Below are 20,344 nucleotides of genomic sequence, written 5' to 3'. Positions count from 1 at the left end.
ATTGTTTATTATTTCCTTTGTTTTCAGGAAGCAAGCTGGGTAAATTTTTTTTTAAGCAAAGGAAACAAAACAAAACCCAAGAATCCAATTTTTTTTTAAAGGAGAGGATGCTTCTCAGTTCTGGTAACTTCTACAATCACTTCCATGAATTTGTGTTCCAGAATTGTTCTCGTTTTTTCCCTCCTTTGGAACACAGAAAGGAAATACTCTTTGGTGGATGTAAAAATGCAACCTTTATTTAGAGGGAGGTGTTCTAGCTGCATGTCTATTTTCTCAGCATGTCTGTTTCCTAGAACACAGTCTGGTGTGTGCACATGGTGAGTAGCCATGACACAGTTAGATGTAGTACTAACACACACATGTAAGCATGCACACACACACACACACACACACACACACACACGGCTTGCATGCACGCACTCAGAAGCATAGGATAGTGGCTTCTACTGCAGAAGCCTCTTGGATTTTAATTCCCTGAGCACCGACTTGGTGCCAGGAGCCCTGGTAATAGATGTGTGGCAGAGAAAAATGATACATTGTTCTTGGCCTCAACCAGCTCAGTATCAAATAGCAAGGAATACAGTTAAAGAATTAAATTATGAGCCTGGCATAGCTCAGGAGGCTGAGGCAGGAGGATCGTGAGTTCAAAGCCATCCTCAGCAAAAGTGAGGTGCTAAGTATCTCAGTGAGATCCTGTCTCTAAATAAGCTACAAAAAAATAGGGCTAGGAATGAGGCTCAGTGGTCGAGTGCCCCTGAGTTCAATCCCGGTACCCACCCACTCCAAAGAATTAAATTATGCAGCCCCAGTCATGCAATTGAACCTAGTTAGAGCTGCAGAGAAGATAATCTTGGGGGCAGGAGCATAGTGGGTTCCCAAAAGGGATGCTGGGGCTTAGTTTTGAAAGGCAAATGGGTGTCTTCTGAGCAGGAAAAAAAAGACCTTCAGAGGAAAGGGAGGGGAATGGGAGTGAACTGCTGTTGTGTGATGGGTAAAAACTGTTTTTTTTTTTTTTTTTTTTTTTGCCTTTTTCCTTAGGATTCTAATTGGGAAGGAGGGACAGTAAGAGTTCAGATGGGGAAATGGAGCAGAAGCCAGATCAAATAAATATCTCACTAACCCATGTTCAGTTTAAACTTCATGCTGCAGCTGTCAAACCTTTGGAAGAGGCTTTAAACAAGGAAAGACACGACCAGACTTGCCTTTTGGAAAAAAAAAACAGAAAGGAAGGTGAATTGAGGAGGAAGGAGACTAGTGAAGACCCCTTGAAGAGGCTACTGGAAAAGGGAACAAACTAAACAGCAGCGACTTAACATACTTATTCAGAATGTTCTTGAACAGCATCTTTCAAAACACCACGAAGCATAAACGATTTCATTTTGGAATTTACAGCATGGGACAGCCCTCATGTTTTTTTAATGTCCCCAAAATGCTGCACTATGTTCATTGGTTTGTATAAATGCAGTGTTTTTCTTTTTAAGTAGTTCTTTGTGGTTTCTATGACGAGCATTAGGAAATGAATAAAATCAGGCTGAGGAGAAGGATACTATAAAGCAGATGTGACAAATTCCAGCTGAGGAGCTGGGTGGGGAGTGTTTACTGATAACTATTCTTCTTAATTTTTTAGTCAAACTCATGGCAAAGGAACTGGCTAACTCACTTTTCTTCTCTGTTTCCATAGATGAGTGATGGAAGTGAGAGATATTCAGCTAGAAAAAGATTCAGATTGTTTTCCCTATGGTCTGGGGCTTGTCTGCAAATCCAAGGCATACACTGAAATCTGTTGATTGTATTAGTTGCTTCTTATTACTGAGCCAATATTAGCAGAGTTGAATTGCGAAGGTGCTACAGAAATACATTTCTGACATTTTATAAAGCTAGATGATTTGGTAGCCAACTTTGGCACTGGACATCCAGAAAGAAAGAAAAAATGCACCTGTACCCCACATAGCACCACCAAGATATGGGAATGACATGTCTACACCACCGTCATTGTGTGTGTGGATATTGGAGCCCTTTGATTTGATGGTATCAGAAAAGAAGACAGGAGAAGTGAGAGAAAGAGAAAGCACAAAATGAATGTAAAGATATGGAAAAGGACATTAAGCCTCCTTTCGATTTAACAAGCTCAGGTGCAAGATAACAAGAGACAAGTCAAGTGTTTGCTGAGATCTAGGGATAACCAGAACTCTTAGGCATTCCTGCAAAGATAAAATCAATTTGAAAAACAGACATTATCTAGTGACATTGACACAATCACAAGGAGATGAGTGCAAGAATGTTTGCAGCCCCACTATTTGTAGTAGCAAGAAGTTAGAGACAACCTACATGTCCATCAGCAGTAGAATGGGTGAATAATATAATCCCCACATCATGAAATACCTTGCAGCAATGAGAAAGAAAAAAGCCCAATTGAGCTTATCAGTATGGGTGAATCTCACAAAACAGTGTTGAATAGCGTAAGTATGTTATTGCAAAATACATACAAAATAATTCCTTTTATATAAAATTAACACAAAAAGTAAAATGCTACATATATATGTCATAAAACTATTAATATTAGAAAGGGGTGGGGAGGAAAAGATGAACTACTGTTAGGTTTTATTTCTTAAACTGGCTGATAATTACAAAGACCTTCATTTATCATTGTTTGACCTTATAACTATTCTTTGTTATGTATTCAACATTTGGTTTAAAAAAAAAAGAAAAGGAAAGGAAAGGAAAACTGCCTATTGGTGCTGCCAAACTCACAAAAATGAGTCTTTAAGAGCTTTAACATGTTCTCTGTCAGGCTTTTTTTTCTTTTCTCCAACATAGATGATGAGACAGGGCCTATGGTTCAAACCAGCAGGTAGGCAGGATGGAGATGCCACTGAACTGAAACAAAGGCAAAGTAGGAAGTCCCCCTGGGCCAGCAGCTCCAGCACAACAGACCTGGTGCCAGAATCCAGACCCTGGGACCCTGGTTGCTGTGTAAAAAAAACAAATATCAGGAACAAAAATAAATACCACATCTCCAAGCCTGACAGCAGAAGAGTGGTAAGTGGCCAGATATTTAGGTCTTTTGTTTTGACAGTTTGTTTTTAACGCTCTAAATCTAATCTCTTGTTTCCCTTCTTCTCTGTTTCCCTATGTTAGAAGCTCAGTACACACACACACACACACATACACACACACACACCAAAAAAAAAAAAACACAAAACTTAGAGGCTAGATGCACTTTGTTACTGGCAACAGGGACATTTGGGATGACTGTTAAACTAGAAGGGACTCACTGTCATGCAGCAAAATGTGGAACACCTCCCCAGCCCTCCCTATGCCCTCTACTTCTCAGCAAGACTGTTTCCCTGCTGTGGTGAAGTTAAAACTGGACACAATTATAGTTGCTCCAGGCCTACTTGATAAAATGCTACAGGCCTCAGCCTCATTATCCTATTTGAATTTTTAAAAATTTTGGCAGTGCTGGGGATTGAACCCAGGGCCTCTCACATGCTAGGCAAATGCTCTACCACTGAGCCATATCCCCAGCTCTTCATTATTTGAACTTTTAATAAAAAATGTCTCTTGAGGACTCTGTGAACATAGAGAGACTTTCTTACCCTGTGAAGATAAAATAATGCTAGGAGATATCCTCAAAAGCGAGAGGAACAAATATTTATGACACACTATAGGTGCCAGGTAGAAAGGCAAGTGGTTTATAAGCACCATCCCAACTCGACCTTATAATTGGTCCCCCTGTGAGAGCTGTGAGTGTGGAAGGTGCTATTTCCCCATCTACAGGTGACAATCTTCTTGGAGAGTTTAAGTAAGTTGTTGTTATGGTTTGGATGTGAGGTGTCCCCCAAAAGCTGATGTGTGAGACAATTCAAGAAGGTTCAGAGGAGAAATGATTGGGTTCTGAGAGCCTTAACCCAATCAGTGAATTAATCCCTAGATGGGATTAACTGAGTGGTAACTGAAGGCAGGTAGGATAAGTATGGCTGGAGGAGGTGGGCACTGGGATCGTGGCTACGGGGTATATATTTTGTATCTGGCAAGTGGAGTCTCTCTCTATGCTTTCTCATCATCATGGGAGCTGCTTCTCTTTACCACACTCTTCCACAGTGATGTTCTGCCTCACCTTTGGCCCCAGGAATGGAGCCAGCTGTTTATGAACTGAGACCTCTGAAACCATGAGCCTCCAAATAAACCTTCCCTTCTCTAAGGTTTTGTCAAGTCTTTTAGTCATAGCAGTGAAAAAACTGACTGAAACAGTTGCTCAAAGTCACACAGTTCATAGGTGGTGGAGCAGGGACCCAAGTGCGGCACAACACAATAGCTATTCTCTCAACCCTACAGTATAATGCCAATAGAATATGGTGATAGTATCACCACAGTAATAAACTAGGGACAAAATTCAAGTCTACCTGATAGTTTAGTTCATAACTTCTGTATGGGATCACCCAAGATGGTCTGTAGTTTGGGTTGGAGAGAGTCTATAAATTTTTCCAATAATTCAGAGTAGTTTAATGCACTGATTCTGTGTGTGTGTGTGTGTGTGTGTGTGTGTGTGTGTGTGCGCGCGTGTGTGCACATGCTATGTTTGGTGCAGTCTATGGACACTTTCTCATAATAACATTTGAAATCATACAAAACACACACACACACAGTTGTCTCTCCATCCTTCAGCATTTGCAGGGGATTGGCTAGAGAACCCACCTATGGGTACCAAAATCCAGGGATGCTCAAATCCCTTATATAAAATGGCATGGTATTTGCATATAACTTAAGAACATCCTCCTGTACACTTCAAAACATCTGTAGATTATTTATATGCTTAATACAATACAAATGCTTTGTAAATAATCATTAGAGTATATTGTCTAGGGACTAAAAACAAGGGAAAAAAAGTTTGTACATGTTCAATACAGACCATCATGGGTCTAGTACATTTTCAATCTGCAGTAAGTTGAACCAACAGATAGAGAACCTGTGGATACAAAAGGCTGAATACACGTATATATTAGATTATACATAAAGCTGTTATTTTGAAACAACCAACACAGTAAAATATAAATCTGTGACCCAGCTTGTGTGTGTGTGTGTGTGTGTGTGTGTGTGTGTGTATTTTACAAGAGCAACCAGTAGGTTGATCATCACTATGGTGATGATCATAAAAGTTTATTTCAAGATATCTATGACAGCATATGTGACACTGTATCTCTGCTTTCTTTTGGCAACAAAGTCAAAGGTCCAGATGCCACTGTGATTTGTTGCCTACGTTCAACATGGAAGGAAAGGCTATATTTCATAACTCAAAATGGAAGGAAATGCTATTTTGGTAAAAAGCAAAAATGAAGATGTGAATATTTTCCCTTGTAAGTTTACTAACCCTTTGAATTCTAACCAGAGAATGCTTACCCCAGATTAAGAATGCTTATTAAATAAGGGACTAAAAACAAGGAAAAAAATAGTTTATACATGTTCAATACAGACCATCATGGGTCTAGTACATTTTCAATCTGCAGTAGGTTGAAGAATTCAGCTGGGAGCTTGGCTGGAGCTAAAGAATTACCAATGGGAATGATAAAATTTGTTCATGATAAGACTTTACACTGAACTTTTGTTTTTAATTTGACATCAATCCATTATAGTAGTTAATCAACAATTGATATCCAGGAATGAGTTTATTGAGGCTATTGGACGGCACCTTTGCTGAGAACCACCACTCTGGTGGTACTGAAAGCTGACACAACTTAACAGAGTTGCTCTGTTGGAGGGGGACAGACACACTGCTACCTGGTAAGAGCAAATTTTAGTACAGCATGAAACTGCTGAGAAAACAAAGCTAATGCTTTGAATAGACCAAAGAGTTTTTTAACAAGGCTAAGTTACTAGTGGTCTACCAGGTATTTGAGAAAACAAAGACCACTGATAAACTGACCATGGATGGCATGGATTGAGGTCCAACATTTAGCTTAAGATTTGGGCTGAGGGTTTCAGGGATCTGGAGCTGTGGACATCACATTTCTAAATGTGATGCTTCAAGACCAGTGGCTACTCTATTAAGAGCAGAACTATGTTCTCCGTTTCCTGTTGGCTCTGTAAATAAGTAAAATCAATCAAGATTTTGTGTGGTCTTTAGGAATTGGAATAGAAGTTTATCCACACCACACATAAACCACATGGGTTTCCTAGAAGATGGAGGCCAATGTCAGTGTCAACAGAAGATCAAAGGACAGAGACCTGCGACCGACTGGCGGAACAGGCCCAGCAGCCTGCCGGCATGGTAGACACATCACCCCAATTGGAGTAGGGGCAGAGCAGAGCCGCTGCCCGCGCCCAGAACAGGCCCAGCGACCCACCAGCGTGGTAGTCACGTCACCACAATTGGAGTAAGGGCAGAGCAGAGCCGCCGCCCACGACTGCAAGGTAGGCAGACCTGCGACAGACCTTTAGCCATGCTAACAAAGAGAAGAAGAGAGAGAACTCAAATTACTAGCATACGGGATGAAAAAGGCAACATCACAACAGACACTTCAGAAATACAGAAGATAATCAGAAATTATTTTGAATCCTTATACTCCAATAAAATAGAAGATAGTGAAGGCATCGATAAATTTCTTAAGTCATATGATCTGCCCAGATTGAGTCAGGAGGATATAGACAACCTAAACAGACCAATATCAATTGAGGAAATAGAAGAAACCATCAAAAGACTACCAACTAAGAAAAGCCCAGGACTGGATGGGTATACAGCAGAGTCTTACAAAACCTTTAAAGAGGAACTAATACCAATACTTTTCAAGCTATTTCAGGAAATAGAAAAAGAGGGAGAACTTCCAAATTCATTCTACGAGGTCAACATCACCCTGATTCCTAAACCAGACAAAGACACTTCAAAGAAAGAAAACTACAGACCAATATCTCTAATGAACCTAGATGCAAAAATCCTCAATAAAATTCTGGCGAATCGAATACAAAAACATATCAAAAAAATTGTTCACCATGATCAAGTAGGATTCATCCCTGGGATGCAAGGCTGGTTCAATATACGGAAATCAATAAATGTTATTCACCACATCAATAGACTTAAAAATAAGAACCATATGATCATCTCGATAGATGCAGAAAAAGCATTCGACCAAGTACAGCATCCCTTTATGTTCAAAACTCTAGAAAAAACTAGGGATAACAGGAACATACCTCAATATTGTAAAAGCAATCTATGCTAAGCCTCAGGCTAGCATCATTCTGAATGGAGAAAAATTGAAGGCATTCCCTCTAAAATCTGGAACAAGACAGGGATGCCCTGTCTCACCACTTCTGTTCAACATAGTTCTCGAAACACTGGCCAGAGCAATTAGACAGACAAAAGAAATTAAAGGCATAAAAATAGGAAAAGAAGAACTTAAATTATCACTATTTGCAGATGACATGATTCTATACCTAGCAGACCCAAAAGGGTCTACAAAGAAACTACTAGAGCTAGTAAATGAATTCAGCAAAGTGGCAGGATATAAAAGCAACACGCATAAATCAAAGGCATTCCTGTATATCAGCGACAAATCCTCTGAAATGGAAATGAGGACAACCACTCCATTCACAATATCCTCAAAAAAAAAATACTTGGGAATCAACCTAACAAAAGAGGTGAAAGACTTATACAATGAAAACTACAGAACCCTAAAGAGAGAAATAGAAGAAGATCTTAGAAGATGGAAAAATATACCCTGTTCATGGATAGGCAGAACTAACATCATCAAAATGGTGATATTACCAAAAGTTCTCTATAGGTTTAATGCAATGCCAATCAAAATCCCAACAGCATTTCTTGTAGAAATAGATAAAGCAATCATGAAATTCATATGGAAAAATAAAAGACCCACAATAGCAAAAACAATGCTAAGCAGGAAGTGTGAATCAGGCGGTATAGCGATACCAGACTTCAAACTATACTACAGAGCAATAGTAACAAAAACAGCATGGTACTGGTACCAAAACAGGCGGGTGGACCAATGGTACAGAATAGAGGACACAGAAACCAATCCACAAAACTACAACTATCTTATATTTGATAAAGGGGCTAAAAGCATGCAATGGAGGAAGGATAGCATCTTCAACAAATGGTGTTGGGAAAACTGGAAATACATATGCAACAAAATGAAACTGAATCCTTTCTCTTGCCATGCACAAAAGTTAACTCAAAATGGATCAAGGAGCTTGATATCAAATCAGAGTCACGGTGTCTGATAGAAGAAAAAGTTGGCTACGATCTACATATTGTGGGGTCGGGCTCCAAATTCCTCAATAGGACACCCATAGCACAAGAGTTAATAACCAACAAATGGGACTTACTCAAACTAAAAAGTTTTTTCTCAGCAAAAGAAACAATAAGAGAGGTAAATAGGGAGCCTACATCCTGGGAACAAATCTTTACTCCTCACACTTCAGATAGAGCCCTAATATCCAGAGTATACAAAGAACTCAAAAAATTAGACAATAAGATAACAAATAACTCAATCAACAAATGGGCCAAGGACCTGAACAGACACTTCTCAGAGGAGGACATACAATCAATCAACAAGTACATGAAAAAATGCTCACCATCTCTAGCAGTCAGAGAAATGCAAATCAAAACCACCCTAAGATACCATCTCACTCCAGTAAGATTGGCAGCCATTAGGAAGCCAAACAACAACAAGTGCTGGTGAGGATGTGGGGAAAAGGGTACACTTGTACACTGCTGGTGGGACTGCAAATTGGTTCAGCCAATTTGGAAAGCAGTATGGAGATTTCTTGGAAAGCTGCGAATGGAACCACCATTTGACCCAGCTATTCCCCTTCTCAGTCTATTCCCTAAAGACCTAAAAAGAGCATACTACAGGGACACTGCTACATTGATGTTCATAGCAGCACAATTCACAATAGCAGGACTGTGGAACCAACCTAGATGCCCTTCAATAGATGAATGGATAAAAAAAATGTGGCATTTATACACAATGGAGTATTACTCTGCATTAAAAAATGACAAAATCATAGAATTTGGAGGGAAATGGATGGCATTAGAGCAGATTATGCTAAGTGAAGCTAGCCAATCCCTAAAAAACAAATGCCAAATGTCTTCTTTGATATAAGGAGAGTAACTAAGAACAGAGTAGGGACGAAGAGCAAGAGAAGAAGATTAACATTAAACAGGGATGAGAGGTGGGAGGGAAAGGGAGAGAGAAGGGAAATTGCATGGAAGGAGACCCTCAGGGGTATACAAAATTACATACAAGAGGAAGTGAGGGGAAAGGGAAAAATAATACAAGGGGGAGAAATGAATTACAGTAGATGGGGTAGAGAGAGAAGAGGGGAGGGGAGGGGAGGGGATGGGGGATAGTAGAGGATAGGAAAGGCAGCAGAATACAACAGACACTAGTATGGCAATATGTAAATCAATGGATGTGTAACCGATATGATTCTGCAATCTGTATACGGGAAAAAAGGAGAGTTCATAACCCACTTGAATCAAAGTGTGAAATATAATATATCAAGAACTATGTAATGTTTTGAACAACCAACAATAAAAATTTTTAAAAAAGAAGATCAAAGGACAGCTTAGTACAGAGTGTTCAATCCAGCTGCATAGTAGAACCCCAAAAAAACATTAAATATCAATGCTCTAGTTGCAGGACAGGAGGCCTGGGAATCCACATCTGCAAGGGTTAAGACACAATGGTTTAGGGAAAAGTAGTGGATTAATGAGGGTTCCAAATTCTTTGCCATTCTTGCCCCCAAGAGGAGTCTGGCCTTACTCTGTGATTTGCTTCTATCAAGACACTGCAATGAAAATAACATTCTGGAGCTTTTGATTGCAGGCCTAAAAGGGACTGGCATCTTTTGCTTCTCAGTTTGGGAGACCAGCCATCATGCTGTAAAGAAGTCCAGGTCCTCACATGACATAAGAGCCTACAGGGAGAGAGCACTGGAGAAGAGGGGACCAGCGCAGATGTCCAGCTCCAGCCAAGCTCCGAGCTGAATGCAGTCACCCTTTACGAATCAGAACCACCCAGCTGAGCCCATTCAAGCCACATAATTGTGAGAATTAATAAACTGTTAATTTCAGGCCACTAAGTTTTTCAGTGGTTTGTTATTCCACAATCAATAAATGGGAAAGGAACATATTTGCAGACAATTCTTGGTTCTTTTTCCTGAAAGATAGGAAATTCCTACCTTGTTGAAAATCAAGGCCTGATCCATCTGTCTAATGCAGTAAGACAGAATTACACTGAATTGCTTGATCTTGAGTCATGTGAAGGAGGATAGATTTCTCACCTGACCTTAGGCATGTCACTAGCTCCTGTCTCCCTGCCATTCCTGAGTATATGGATTACATCATCTGTGTGGCCTTCCTGGTAGACAGAGACCAGCTCCTGAGATACTTCGTCAGAGAATGCAGTGAACAGATAGCCCCCAGCTATCAGCCCCATGCAGGGTAGCCTCAGCTGCAGAGAATGGCCCCTGACATCATTCTGGGACAGCCTATATTTGGTGACCAAGTGGGTGCATGTGTAAGGCCTGGCTGTGGTGGCCCAAAGTGGGACATTCTATTGGAAGATACTCTCCCCAGAATTTTCCCTTCATCATGATTCTCTCTATCTCCCCTGGTCCAATCCTAGTTCCTCATTCCTTCCACTGGTGACAATCCCTGATAATCAACCTGCATCCCAAACCTTGCCTCAATGCCTGCTTTTGGAGAACCCTACCGTGATGCTCTGGTTGGGAGGTGGGGCATGGTTGGATTGTTATGTTCTAGTTCCCTGTTTACTGATTCCCATCAATGGACAGAAGGACTTTCTCTAGGTCTGGGAGACAGAGATGTCGACAGGGTAAATTAGGATACCTCTCTTCACAGAAAGTGACAGAGCTGGGGGGAGGGAGATGAAGATTGTTTAACAATAGCTGTAACAAAGCCAAACCACTTTTCCGGGGAACTAACTGTATTTGGTGATCATTGTTTCAAATTTCTGTAATAGACACTTTCCTCCATCAGATATTATTTTTATGACTTCTCATCCCCGTGGACCAGGCAAATGCCTGGGTTGCATTTCTTGCTCTTCGCTTCCTCCCATCATGTCAGCACGTTCGAGGGCTTCTGAAGACTTTCCTGGAGCCAACAGTTCATGAAGTTTAAAATTAAAAAAAAAAAAAAAAGTTGCTAAAAGGAAATCCAAGACAAGCAGGTGGCTCGCTGTCTGTGATGCCCTCCGTAGATTGCCTGTGAGAAAGTTCAAGTCCTGGCCTGACAGTCCCTTCCTCTCAAAGGGCTATGCTCATTCTTCCCTGTTTTTGCATTGTGTGTAGTGAAGGGAACACACTGGAGTGAATGTCATTTTAGAAAGCTGTGTCTACCGTCACTCTGCCTGCATATTGTGCTTCTCTCACCTCCTTCCTGTAAGCAGTGCTATTCTTGCCTCTGGGGAACAAAGCAGCCTGTGTGAGCACTGCACCACACACCCCTTCTGCTGGCCACCACTGCCAGGTACTCACCCCACGGGCAGGCATGTGGCCTAGGCATAGCCAACTGGAGTGTTCTGGCTCCTCCCTCCTTCGCTGCTCTCATAGGTACTTAGAGATACTGTGGTGCAATGGAAGGATTGAGATTTGGGTTATCCAGTTATAGATACTATTCCTATTTGACGCCTTAGGCAACTTTCTTAGGTAAACTTTCTATTTCCTCATTTATAAATTAGTTAATACCATGCCATAAATTACAGGGTAGCTATTAGGGTTTCATGAGCTCAACACACACATAGAAGCATGTGGCAGACCACAGCCCAAGGCCTCACAAAGGATGAATAATTGGTAGCTGTCCTTAGCATCTCCTCTGAATCCCTGCCAAATAACTGTCCTCATTCAGAGTTGACAGAACCAGTAACCAACCCACAGCCAGTAAATGGCGAAATTGAACTCACACTGGGTTCTTTAACCAACTGCCTCCATGACTATTCTCCAGAACAGAGAAGCTCCAAGCACACTGTGCTCCTTAGTTTTTTCTAAAAGTAGGTTCTAGATGAGGGTCGGATTCCTGCAGGAAAACAGTGTTTGGGGAGAAGCCCCTTGGGAAAGGGTGGCAGACCCTAGGTCTGGGGGCCCTATGTGGCAAACTTGGGTCAGGGTCAGGGTCAGGACGGGTCAGTGTGTAAGTCTTGGTGTAGGACTTCTGCTTTAGGGCCTGGAGGTTCTTACTATGGCTGAGGAGAGGATCAGGGACACCAGCATATGGTTCTCTCCTGGAGATCCCCAGCTTTTAAGATGGTACGGATACAGTAAGCACCATCTCTCCAAGAGGGAATCCATACTCACAGCTTTGACACTCCAAAGCTATGTCCATGTTAGGGTCTGAGAATGCAGCAGATGGACAATCTTCTCCCAATAAAAGTCCTAACCTAATATCCTGTTTCCAAGGTCTCTGGTTCTAAATTTATTCTATTGCTTCCATTGTAAACTTCCCAAACAACAGTTGTGAAAATGTGCTAAAAAAACCTTCTGTAGCTCCCTAGTAGTGACAATGGAACATGCACCCCTGAGGCCACCATCCATCTGATCCCACGATCCCTTTCTGGGGTGCTTTTCCAGCTCCCCTAAGCTCCCTGCTGTGAAACAGAGGATGTGCCCTGTCCTGCCCTATGCTCTCATCCATGACTCTGCCCACCCTCTTCTCTGCTCATTTTGCAATTCCAGCATGCATTCTTTCATTATAGCACAGGTTCTTAGATAAATCCATAACTCTCTCCGCACCAGATGAGTCTGGCCATACCACCAACTACGCTCTAGCGTATTTTTTAAAAATCTGATATTCTGTGTCTGTAGTGGGTGGTCACTCAGGATGGGACTCAGAGCTGACCCTGGATATGAAATTTATTACTTCTCATGTCTGATTTAATTGGAGCTGACACATACACAGGCTCCGATTCCACCTGTCCCAGGGTACTGCTGTGATTCTGCCATTTCAGTGGCAGGTATACTTAGGAAGCAGAGAAAGAGGGATAGCGGAATCTCATCTCAGCAGGGACCTGAAATAGGAAGGAGACTTTGAGAAAGTCACTTAACCTCTGGGCCTCAGAGTCCTCACCTGGGAAATGAGATCTGAGATTTGTTCTGTCAAATTCTACCTCACTGAGATAATCCATCCCGTAACTACTGAATAAACCTGAATCAATACTGCCCCTGAAAACCTAAAACACAAGTCCCCATGGCTCATCAGGGAAATTGGATTTGTGTTGTTGTTCTTGTGGGTTTTGTTGTTGTTGTTGTTGTTTGTTTTGTTTGTTTGTTTGTTTGTTTTGGCAACTATGCTGACATCCTGGTATGGTTAACAATACAGAGCTGGCATGAGCCAAGAACACAATGCCAACCAGCTGTTGGCTTCTGTTTTCCAGGCTGTGTAAGGCTGGACTAGATAACTAGGAGGCTAATACAGTGGGGGTGGAGGGTTGTAGATTTATTGTCAATTTATGCAAAACTCATGATGGCAGAAGGAAGAAGAAGGAAAACTGATCAGTGACTCCAACCCTTATTTCAATAAAAATATTTTCAGTAAAATAAAAACAAAATTGGAAATGACCCTGTTGCTTTCTTTGGGACATTTAGCTTAATAAGGGTTAAGCCAGAAACATTCTTTTAAAGAAATTCATCCAATGTGGCCATAGTACTGATTAAAATGTCTTATTCCTAAGTGTGGAGTCAAAATATCCTTGGGGCTGATACAAGGATTTAATAACCTAGGTATGAAAATGGTCTGATTTCTAAAGCAGTGTGAGAACATCAACGCAGACTGGGACATTGAAATTTGGAGAAGGGCACAGGAAGATTCCAAAAGGAGCAGGTGGGTGGCCTTGACAGTGATGGCCACGGGCTGTGAACAAGGAGAAAGGATCAGATCTCTGGGACCCAGTGATAACATCAGAAAGAGCTCAGGGTCATTGCCAGTGTGGAGGCCACGCATGATCTTGGCTCCCTTAGCCTGAGAGTTGCCTTTAAGATATGGAGTGTTTCTCTTCCTCTCTCTGTGGATAGGAACATAAATAGATACATGTACACATATACGTAAGTGTAGAGGGAATTATGACTTGCTGAAAGTCATTCTACTCTTTCACGTTTCTTGCTAACTGAGCACCTCTGAGCATTCATGAAATAAAAGTTATTAATGAAAGTTTCATTAGAGGTTATTTTAGAAATAATTCAGTCTGAATCCTGCATTTTACAAACAGGCTCAAAGAGTCTTTAGCTCCAGATTACATTACAGAGCAGGCTCTGATTCTTAGAATGGTACCCATACCAAAGACTCACTACCTTCCAGGCTAGAACCCACAGGTGAAACTAGATTCTTCCCATCTCTGAAGCCTGATTGGAGCTGCAGTTGCCCCCCCCCCCGGGGGGGGCATCATTCAACTCGAAGAGGTGGGGAAATGGCTCCTGCTCTGGACCCAGGTTTAAGAGCACTCCTTGAAGCGGATGTCTGAGGTAACCATCCGAGACAAGACTCCTTTCGATTAGATTTTTTAAATTAAGAGCTGTGGTGTTTGGCAGAGCATTCAGTTTCTTTCTTGGCAGACACATCCACGTGCTTCTGTTTTGTGTGCTTGATGTTGAAAAGCAAGTCCATGGCTGAGGTCCGTTTTTTTCATTATCAGATGCTTGACATTTGGACAGTGTTCCCGGATCCGAGCCTTACAGAGAATGCCTTTGTTCACACGGGAGCTGTCTCCCCTCCTTCCGTCCTCCCATCACCACGCACCCACCCTGCAGTCCACCGCTGAGGCACTACGGGGGGGAGGGTCTCTGCCAACATTTTAAAATCACCTACATAAAATGCAGAGCCCTTGCTGCGTGGTAAAACACTCCCTATCACAAACATATGTGGGCCCTGCTTCTTTTGTTACCCATTTTTTTTTTGGCAGTCAGAGAAGTGCCATTTCATCTCTAAATGTGTTTTGCATTCACAGAAGAGTCGGCAGGTTTAGTGTGATATTTGCCACTGGTTTCTGACTGGCGGCCAATTCCTTTTCCCACCTCCATGGCTCATGCTGCCCTGAAGCAGCAATCTGGCCTCCCAAGCTGGACGTTCTGTGCAAAGAGCCAAGCACGACACGTGTGCAATGCTAGGCACTGGAGCGTGTCGTGAGGCTGATCCGGGACCTAAAATAACAGGTGTTGGACGCAACCCTCACAGAAGCTTGAGGGGAGCCTGTGTGTTCCAGGGAGCTCCTCAACAGGACCGGGAAGTGACGTGTCCATTGGTCCTGGCAGCTCAACATTCATATTTACCCTGAATGGCCTCAATATTAACATTACAACTTGCCCTGATGGTTTGGTTTTAAATAAAATATTTTCCCAGATCCTTTATATGTGTGTGTGTGTATATATATATATAGATATAGATATATAGAGATATAGATATAGATATAGATATGTATAAAACACTTGTAAGTGATGTAGGGTAAGAAAATAGCAAATTTACTATGTCAGGTAAATTTACTATGTCTAACCTTATTAAACTTAGCTGAATCCTCTCCACAGTTCTGTGCAAATCCCATAAAATACCATAGACCAGGTGGCCTCAACAAAAGGAACTTATTTTTAATGATTCTGGAGACTGGGAAATCCAAGATCAAGGTGTTAGGCAATGTAGTTCCAGGTGAGGAATCTCTTCCTGGTTCATTGCCTTCTTACTGTGTCCTCATAAGGCAGAGAGAACATAAACCAGTAAGCTCTCTGGTATCTTTTCTTGAAAGGACACCAAGGACATTAGGTCAGAACCTCATCCCTGCAGCCCCATGTAACCTTAGTTATCACCTGTAGATATTTAAGTCTCTACATTAGGGGTGAGTCATATTAGGGGTGAGGACATTAGAATGAGGAAAGGGTTATGTACAGAATCCAGTCCACAGCAGGTAGGTTAAATGCATTTTTAAAAATGAACAGATGGGTGAAACCAAACCTTAAACATAGCAGTAAGAGAAGAACAGAGATCTAAATGAAAGATCAATAGAAAGTCTCCAAATTGAAGCATAAAAAGCTATAAGGGATAAAATGAAAAGGTCTAGCATTTGTGTAAACACACTCTTCAAGAGAAAAAAGTAGAGCACAAGAAATATTTGAAGAGATAGTGTCTGAAAAATCTTCAAATATAACAGAAGATACGGTTTCAAGAAGTTCAAGAAACGCAAGCAGGAGACATACAAACAGGAAAATCTCTGGAAAATGAAAATCTTAATAAATAATCAGGTGGGAAAAAAATCCCCAAACAAAAATAAAACAAAACATGGATCAGCATCCAAAGAGCAGCAATAAAACGCATTGCTCACTTCTCATTAGAAACAATGCAAGTCTGAGGATAACAGAGGAATATCTTTCAAGTGCTTCACCAAAGGTTTTGCCAAGCTAAGATACCACTACATGGGAAATATCTCCACAATTAAAGGCAACAGAAAGACTTTTAAAAATAAAAAACAGAGAAAATGTCAACATAACATTTCTAAAATAAATGCCAATGAGATTTCTATAGGTAAGAAATGTAAGAAAAACTGAAGTGCAAATGAAAGGGTTAGATTTATGGGTAACTTCCAGGGGCTCCCAGTATCAAGGGCTGCAAACAGCATCTTAGCATATGTAAACTAGATACGGACTTTTCAAAGAATAATACAAAAAGCAGGAGCATTGTAGGGAAGAATCAGTGTTCTGAGATTCTTGAATTTGTCTGGAAAAGTGACAAAATTCTAATTTACATTAGGATGAAACAAGTCTAGAATTTACATTGTACTGTCTAGGGCCATCACTAACCAAGACGAAAAGAAACCACAGCTAATGAGCTTATGGATGAGAAAAATGAAATGATGGAAAACACTTGAGTAATAAAAGAGAATGTAATAAAGGAAAAGGAAAGTACAGAGCAAACAGGACAAACAAAATAATAATAACAAAACAACAGATTTAGGAACAACTGGTAATTACACTGAATGTGAATGGAATAGTAGAATTAAGAAATAGTGTTAGGATCCATAAAAAAAATAAAACACCACTCTATGCTGCTTAAAAGAGACTCCCCTAAATAAAAGGATATAGAAAGATATAAAGGAAAAAGTTCAAAAAAAGATGTCATGTACATGGTTTCAAGAGGAAGCTCATGTAGTTGTGCTATTATCAACAAATTAGACTTTAAAGACAAGAAGCATCATTATAGGTAAAATTTTTTTTCAAAAGAATAAAGATTTAATACTAATAAATTGTAACATGTCTATAGTTGTATATAATTAATTAACAATATAAAATAAGGGGCTGGGGTTGTGGCTCAGCAGTAGAGCAGTTCGACTATCGGTGCCAGGCTCTGGGTTCGATCCTCAGAACCACATAAAAATAAATAAATAAAATAAAGGTATTGTGTCCAATTACAACTAAAAATAAATAAATATTTTTTTAAAAACATAAGACAAAATAAAGTAAAAATAGTTATAAAAGGAGAATAGATATATCTTCAATTATAGTGAGATAGTGAGAATTGTCTTTTTGTGTGTGTGTGTGTGTGTGTGGTGCTGGGGATTGAACCCAGGGCCTTGGGCACGAAGCAAGCACTCTACCAACTGAGCTATCTCCCCAGCCCCTATAGTGAGAGATTTTTAACAGGACTCTTTTGTTAACTAATAGAACAAGGAGAAGAAAAAGGAAAATAAAATCCAAGGTGGGCAGGGGTAAGAATATTAAGAATTGAACAAAAAATTGTTAGAAACTGTCCTAATAGACACATAAAGCAGTATAACCAACAACCGCAAAATATATCTTCTTAATAAGTATACAAGGAGCATTTACCAAAAATAACCATCTTGGAGGGCACAAAGTAAATTTAAAATAAACAAAATTATAAGGAATATATTTTCTATGTGAATTAAACAGTAATTAAACTATTTAAAAAGAAAAAAAGAATATGTTTTCTGAACAGCGTATGTTTCCTTATGCTTGAAATAAATGCAAAAACAAAATGTTGGGACACTAAGCAATACACTTTAATTAAGCAAGACACCTAAGCCAAAGGAGATAAAACACCATGGAAATTATGACTTCTTAAATACTAATTAATTAGCTAATATTAATGAGTGTTAAAATTAATTAACATTTTAACTAAATCATAATAAAACTATGACAAATTTCAGGTGTACTTAAGGCTAGACCTAATAGATTCATCCCATTGAGTGTATACTAGAAATGAAGAAAGGCTGTAAATTCATAAACCTAAGTAACTGAAAAAGTTAAAAAAAATAGTAAATCATATATGAGGAAAATTATAGTAAGACGACAACGGGATAAAAGCACAAATTAATAAAACAGAAAGTAAAAACACAATAGAAAAAATCAACAAAAACAAAAATGGTTACTTGAAAAAAACAGGAAATTTGTTTTACCTCAGGCAAGAAAATAGAAAATGTTGCCATACATCTTAAGAGACATGAAGTGATGACATCACAAAAGCAATTTGATATTAATGAATTTGAAATTTCAGATCAAATACAAAAATTCCTGAAAATATTACAGCCTATGGAAACTGATACAAGAAGAAATAGAAAAGGTGATTGCTCCCATATCTATAGAAATTGAATCACTTTCCCTCAAAGAAACCCTCAAGCCCTGATGAATTTTAAGAATTCACCAATGAATTTTCCTGACACTGAAAGATTATGTGAGACACCTGACAGAGAAGACACTTCCTAATTCATTTGATGATGCCAGCAGATCCCTGACTCCAAAATTTAAAGAGGACATTATGAGAAAGGAAAATCACTAGAGTAACATCTGACCCATGAAGGGGAGGTCACACAGGGGTACCATTGAGAGAGACAGCCTTAGGGCTCCATATGGAAATATAAAAGTGTGGTCGAATATCTTCCAGGGGAAATTATATTGACCCTTCCTCAAGTGATTTGTCAAGCTCCTCTTTGTTCCCAAATGAACTGTAATTCTTTGGTTAATGATCTGTCACTTTGGGCTAAGTATTCTTTTTCAACGCAGTGCCTATACGCTGTCTGCTTCCACATCAAGTCCTATGTCCTTTAACATGAACTCAGACCCCCCTCCTCTGTGGAAAGGAGGGCCAGCCACACCCAGGCCTTATTAGGATTCAGACTTTTTTTTCAGTCCTACTCTCCCATTTCCATGACCTGCATGCTGCCACGCGGTTCCATACCTGATGGAAGTTTTCCACTTGCCGGACGTAACCAGCCACTTCATTATCAGATTTAAAGATCTTCCAGACTACTCTTCTTGACTTCTTGTATTTACGGAATCCTTTCCAGTTCATGGTCATCAAGGAGCGCTCTGTCAGGGAAGCTGCCACAATAATATCCAGTTGACCATTGTAGAGAAGAACCTGAAATGAGACCGAGCTGTCAGCAAAGGGAATTCAGAAGGTAAGGATGAAAAACTTAGCTAGGTAGACACAAAGAGCCAGTGAGAGGGAAAAGGCCACTTGAACTTCTTTGATATCGTGCTCCAAGAGTCTAGCCCCACAGATCAGAAGTTATGTCCTCCAACCACCTGTAATAAATTCAAGCCCTGTTTCAACCATTGTATCCTTCCGAAAGTTTGATTCTTTATAGAAATCTGCAAAAAGGCCTCACCTGGTTGTAAAAACCATTTGAGATATATTAATTACCCAGAAATATATGTTTATTATATGCACACATATTTATACAGATATATATGAATATATATGCACAGAGAGAGAGACCATGTGTACCTGTGTTTGTATGTGTGTATCTGGGCTTCACATGGATGTCTGGTTCAACGACGACTGTGATTATGTTTAGTGGAACTAAGGAATACTGCACCCTGGGATTTCATGCAGCCTGTGTTTCATTAATCGCTTTCAGGCACTGCTGGAGCTGCAAACTGGGCTTTTTCTCAGGTGCTGCTGATCAGTGTTGCTCTGTCTTCCTACCTCGATCGAGTTCCTTAGCAACTGTGATTCTTGGAAGCAGACAGATGCAGGTGCCTCAGCTCTGTTACTTGCTGGAGGCAGTGATGCCTGCCATGTGGTTTCTCAGATTTCCTCTTGTTAAATAAGATGCCATTTGCCCACAGTGGGGACTGTCCTTTCTTCCTAGAAAGCAATTTCCCCCTGAGCTGATGGACAATATAGGAAAAACAATGCTGAAGCAATGCTACTCTTTTCTCCCCAATTTTTAACTTGTGTGTGAAACTGACTTACAAGTACTGAGACTCTCTGGCCCAGCAATCTCAGTTGTGGAGTTTACTCTATGCAAATAATCTCAAAGAAATGAATGAAATTTCTATATTCATTGAGTCTCATTATAATCGAGAACTCAAA

The 20,344-nt window shown here is 40.3% G+C and overlaps 1 protein-coding gene across 1 annotated transcript in view; it reads right to left on the bottom strand.

Moving 5' to 3' along the window:
* CPVL (carboxypeptidase vitellogenic like) overlaps window positions 1-20,344 on the bottom strand; it is a gene marked incomplete at both ends in the record, with an annotated part of 126,950 nt that overhangs the window by 10,340 nt on the left and 96,266 nt on the right. The window contains one exon of the mRNA XM_081288182.1: window positions 19,202-19,384. Within this exon, the coding sequence (XP_081144308.1) occupies window positions 19,202-19,384 (183 nt within the window). The remainder of the gene's footprint in view (window positions 1-19,201; window positions 19,385-20,344) is intronic.

This window comes from Spermophilus citellus, assembly GCF_964194105.1.
Source record: "Spermophilus citellus genome assembly, chromosome: 3".
NCBI lineage: Eukaryota > Metazoa > Chordata > Mammalia > Rodentia > Sciuridae > Spermophilus > Spermophilus citellus.
The sequence above is the reverse complement of the archived record's forward strand: the minus strand, read 5'-3'. Positions and strand labels throughout refer to the sequence as shown.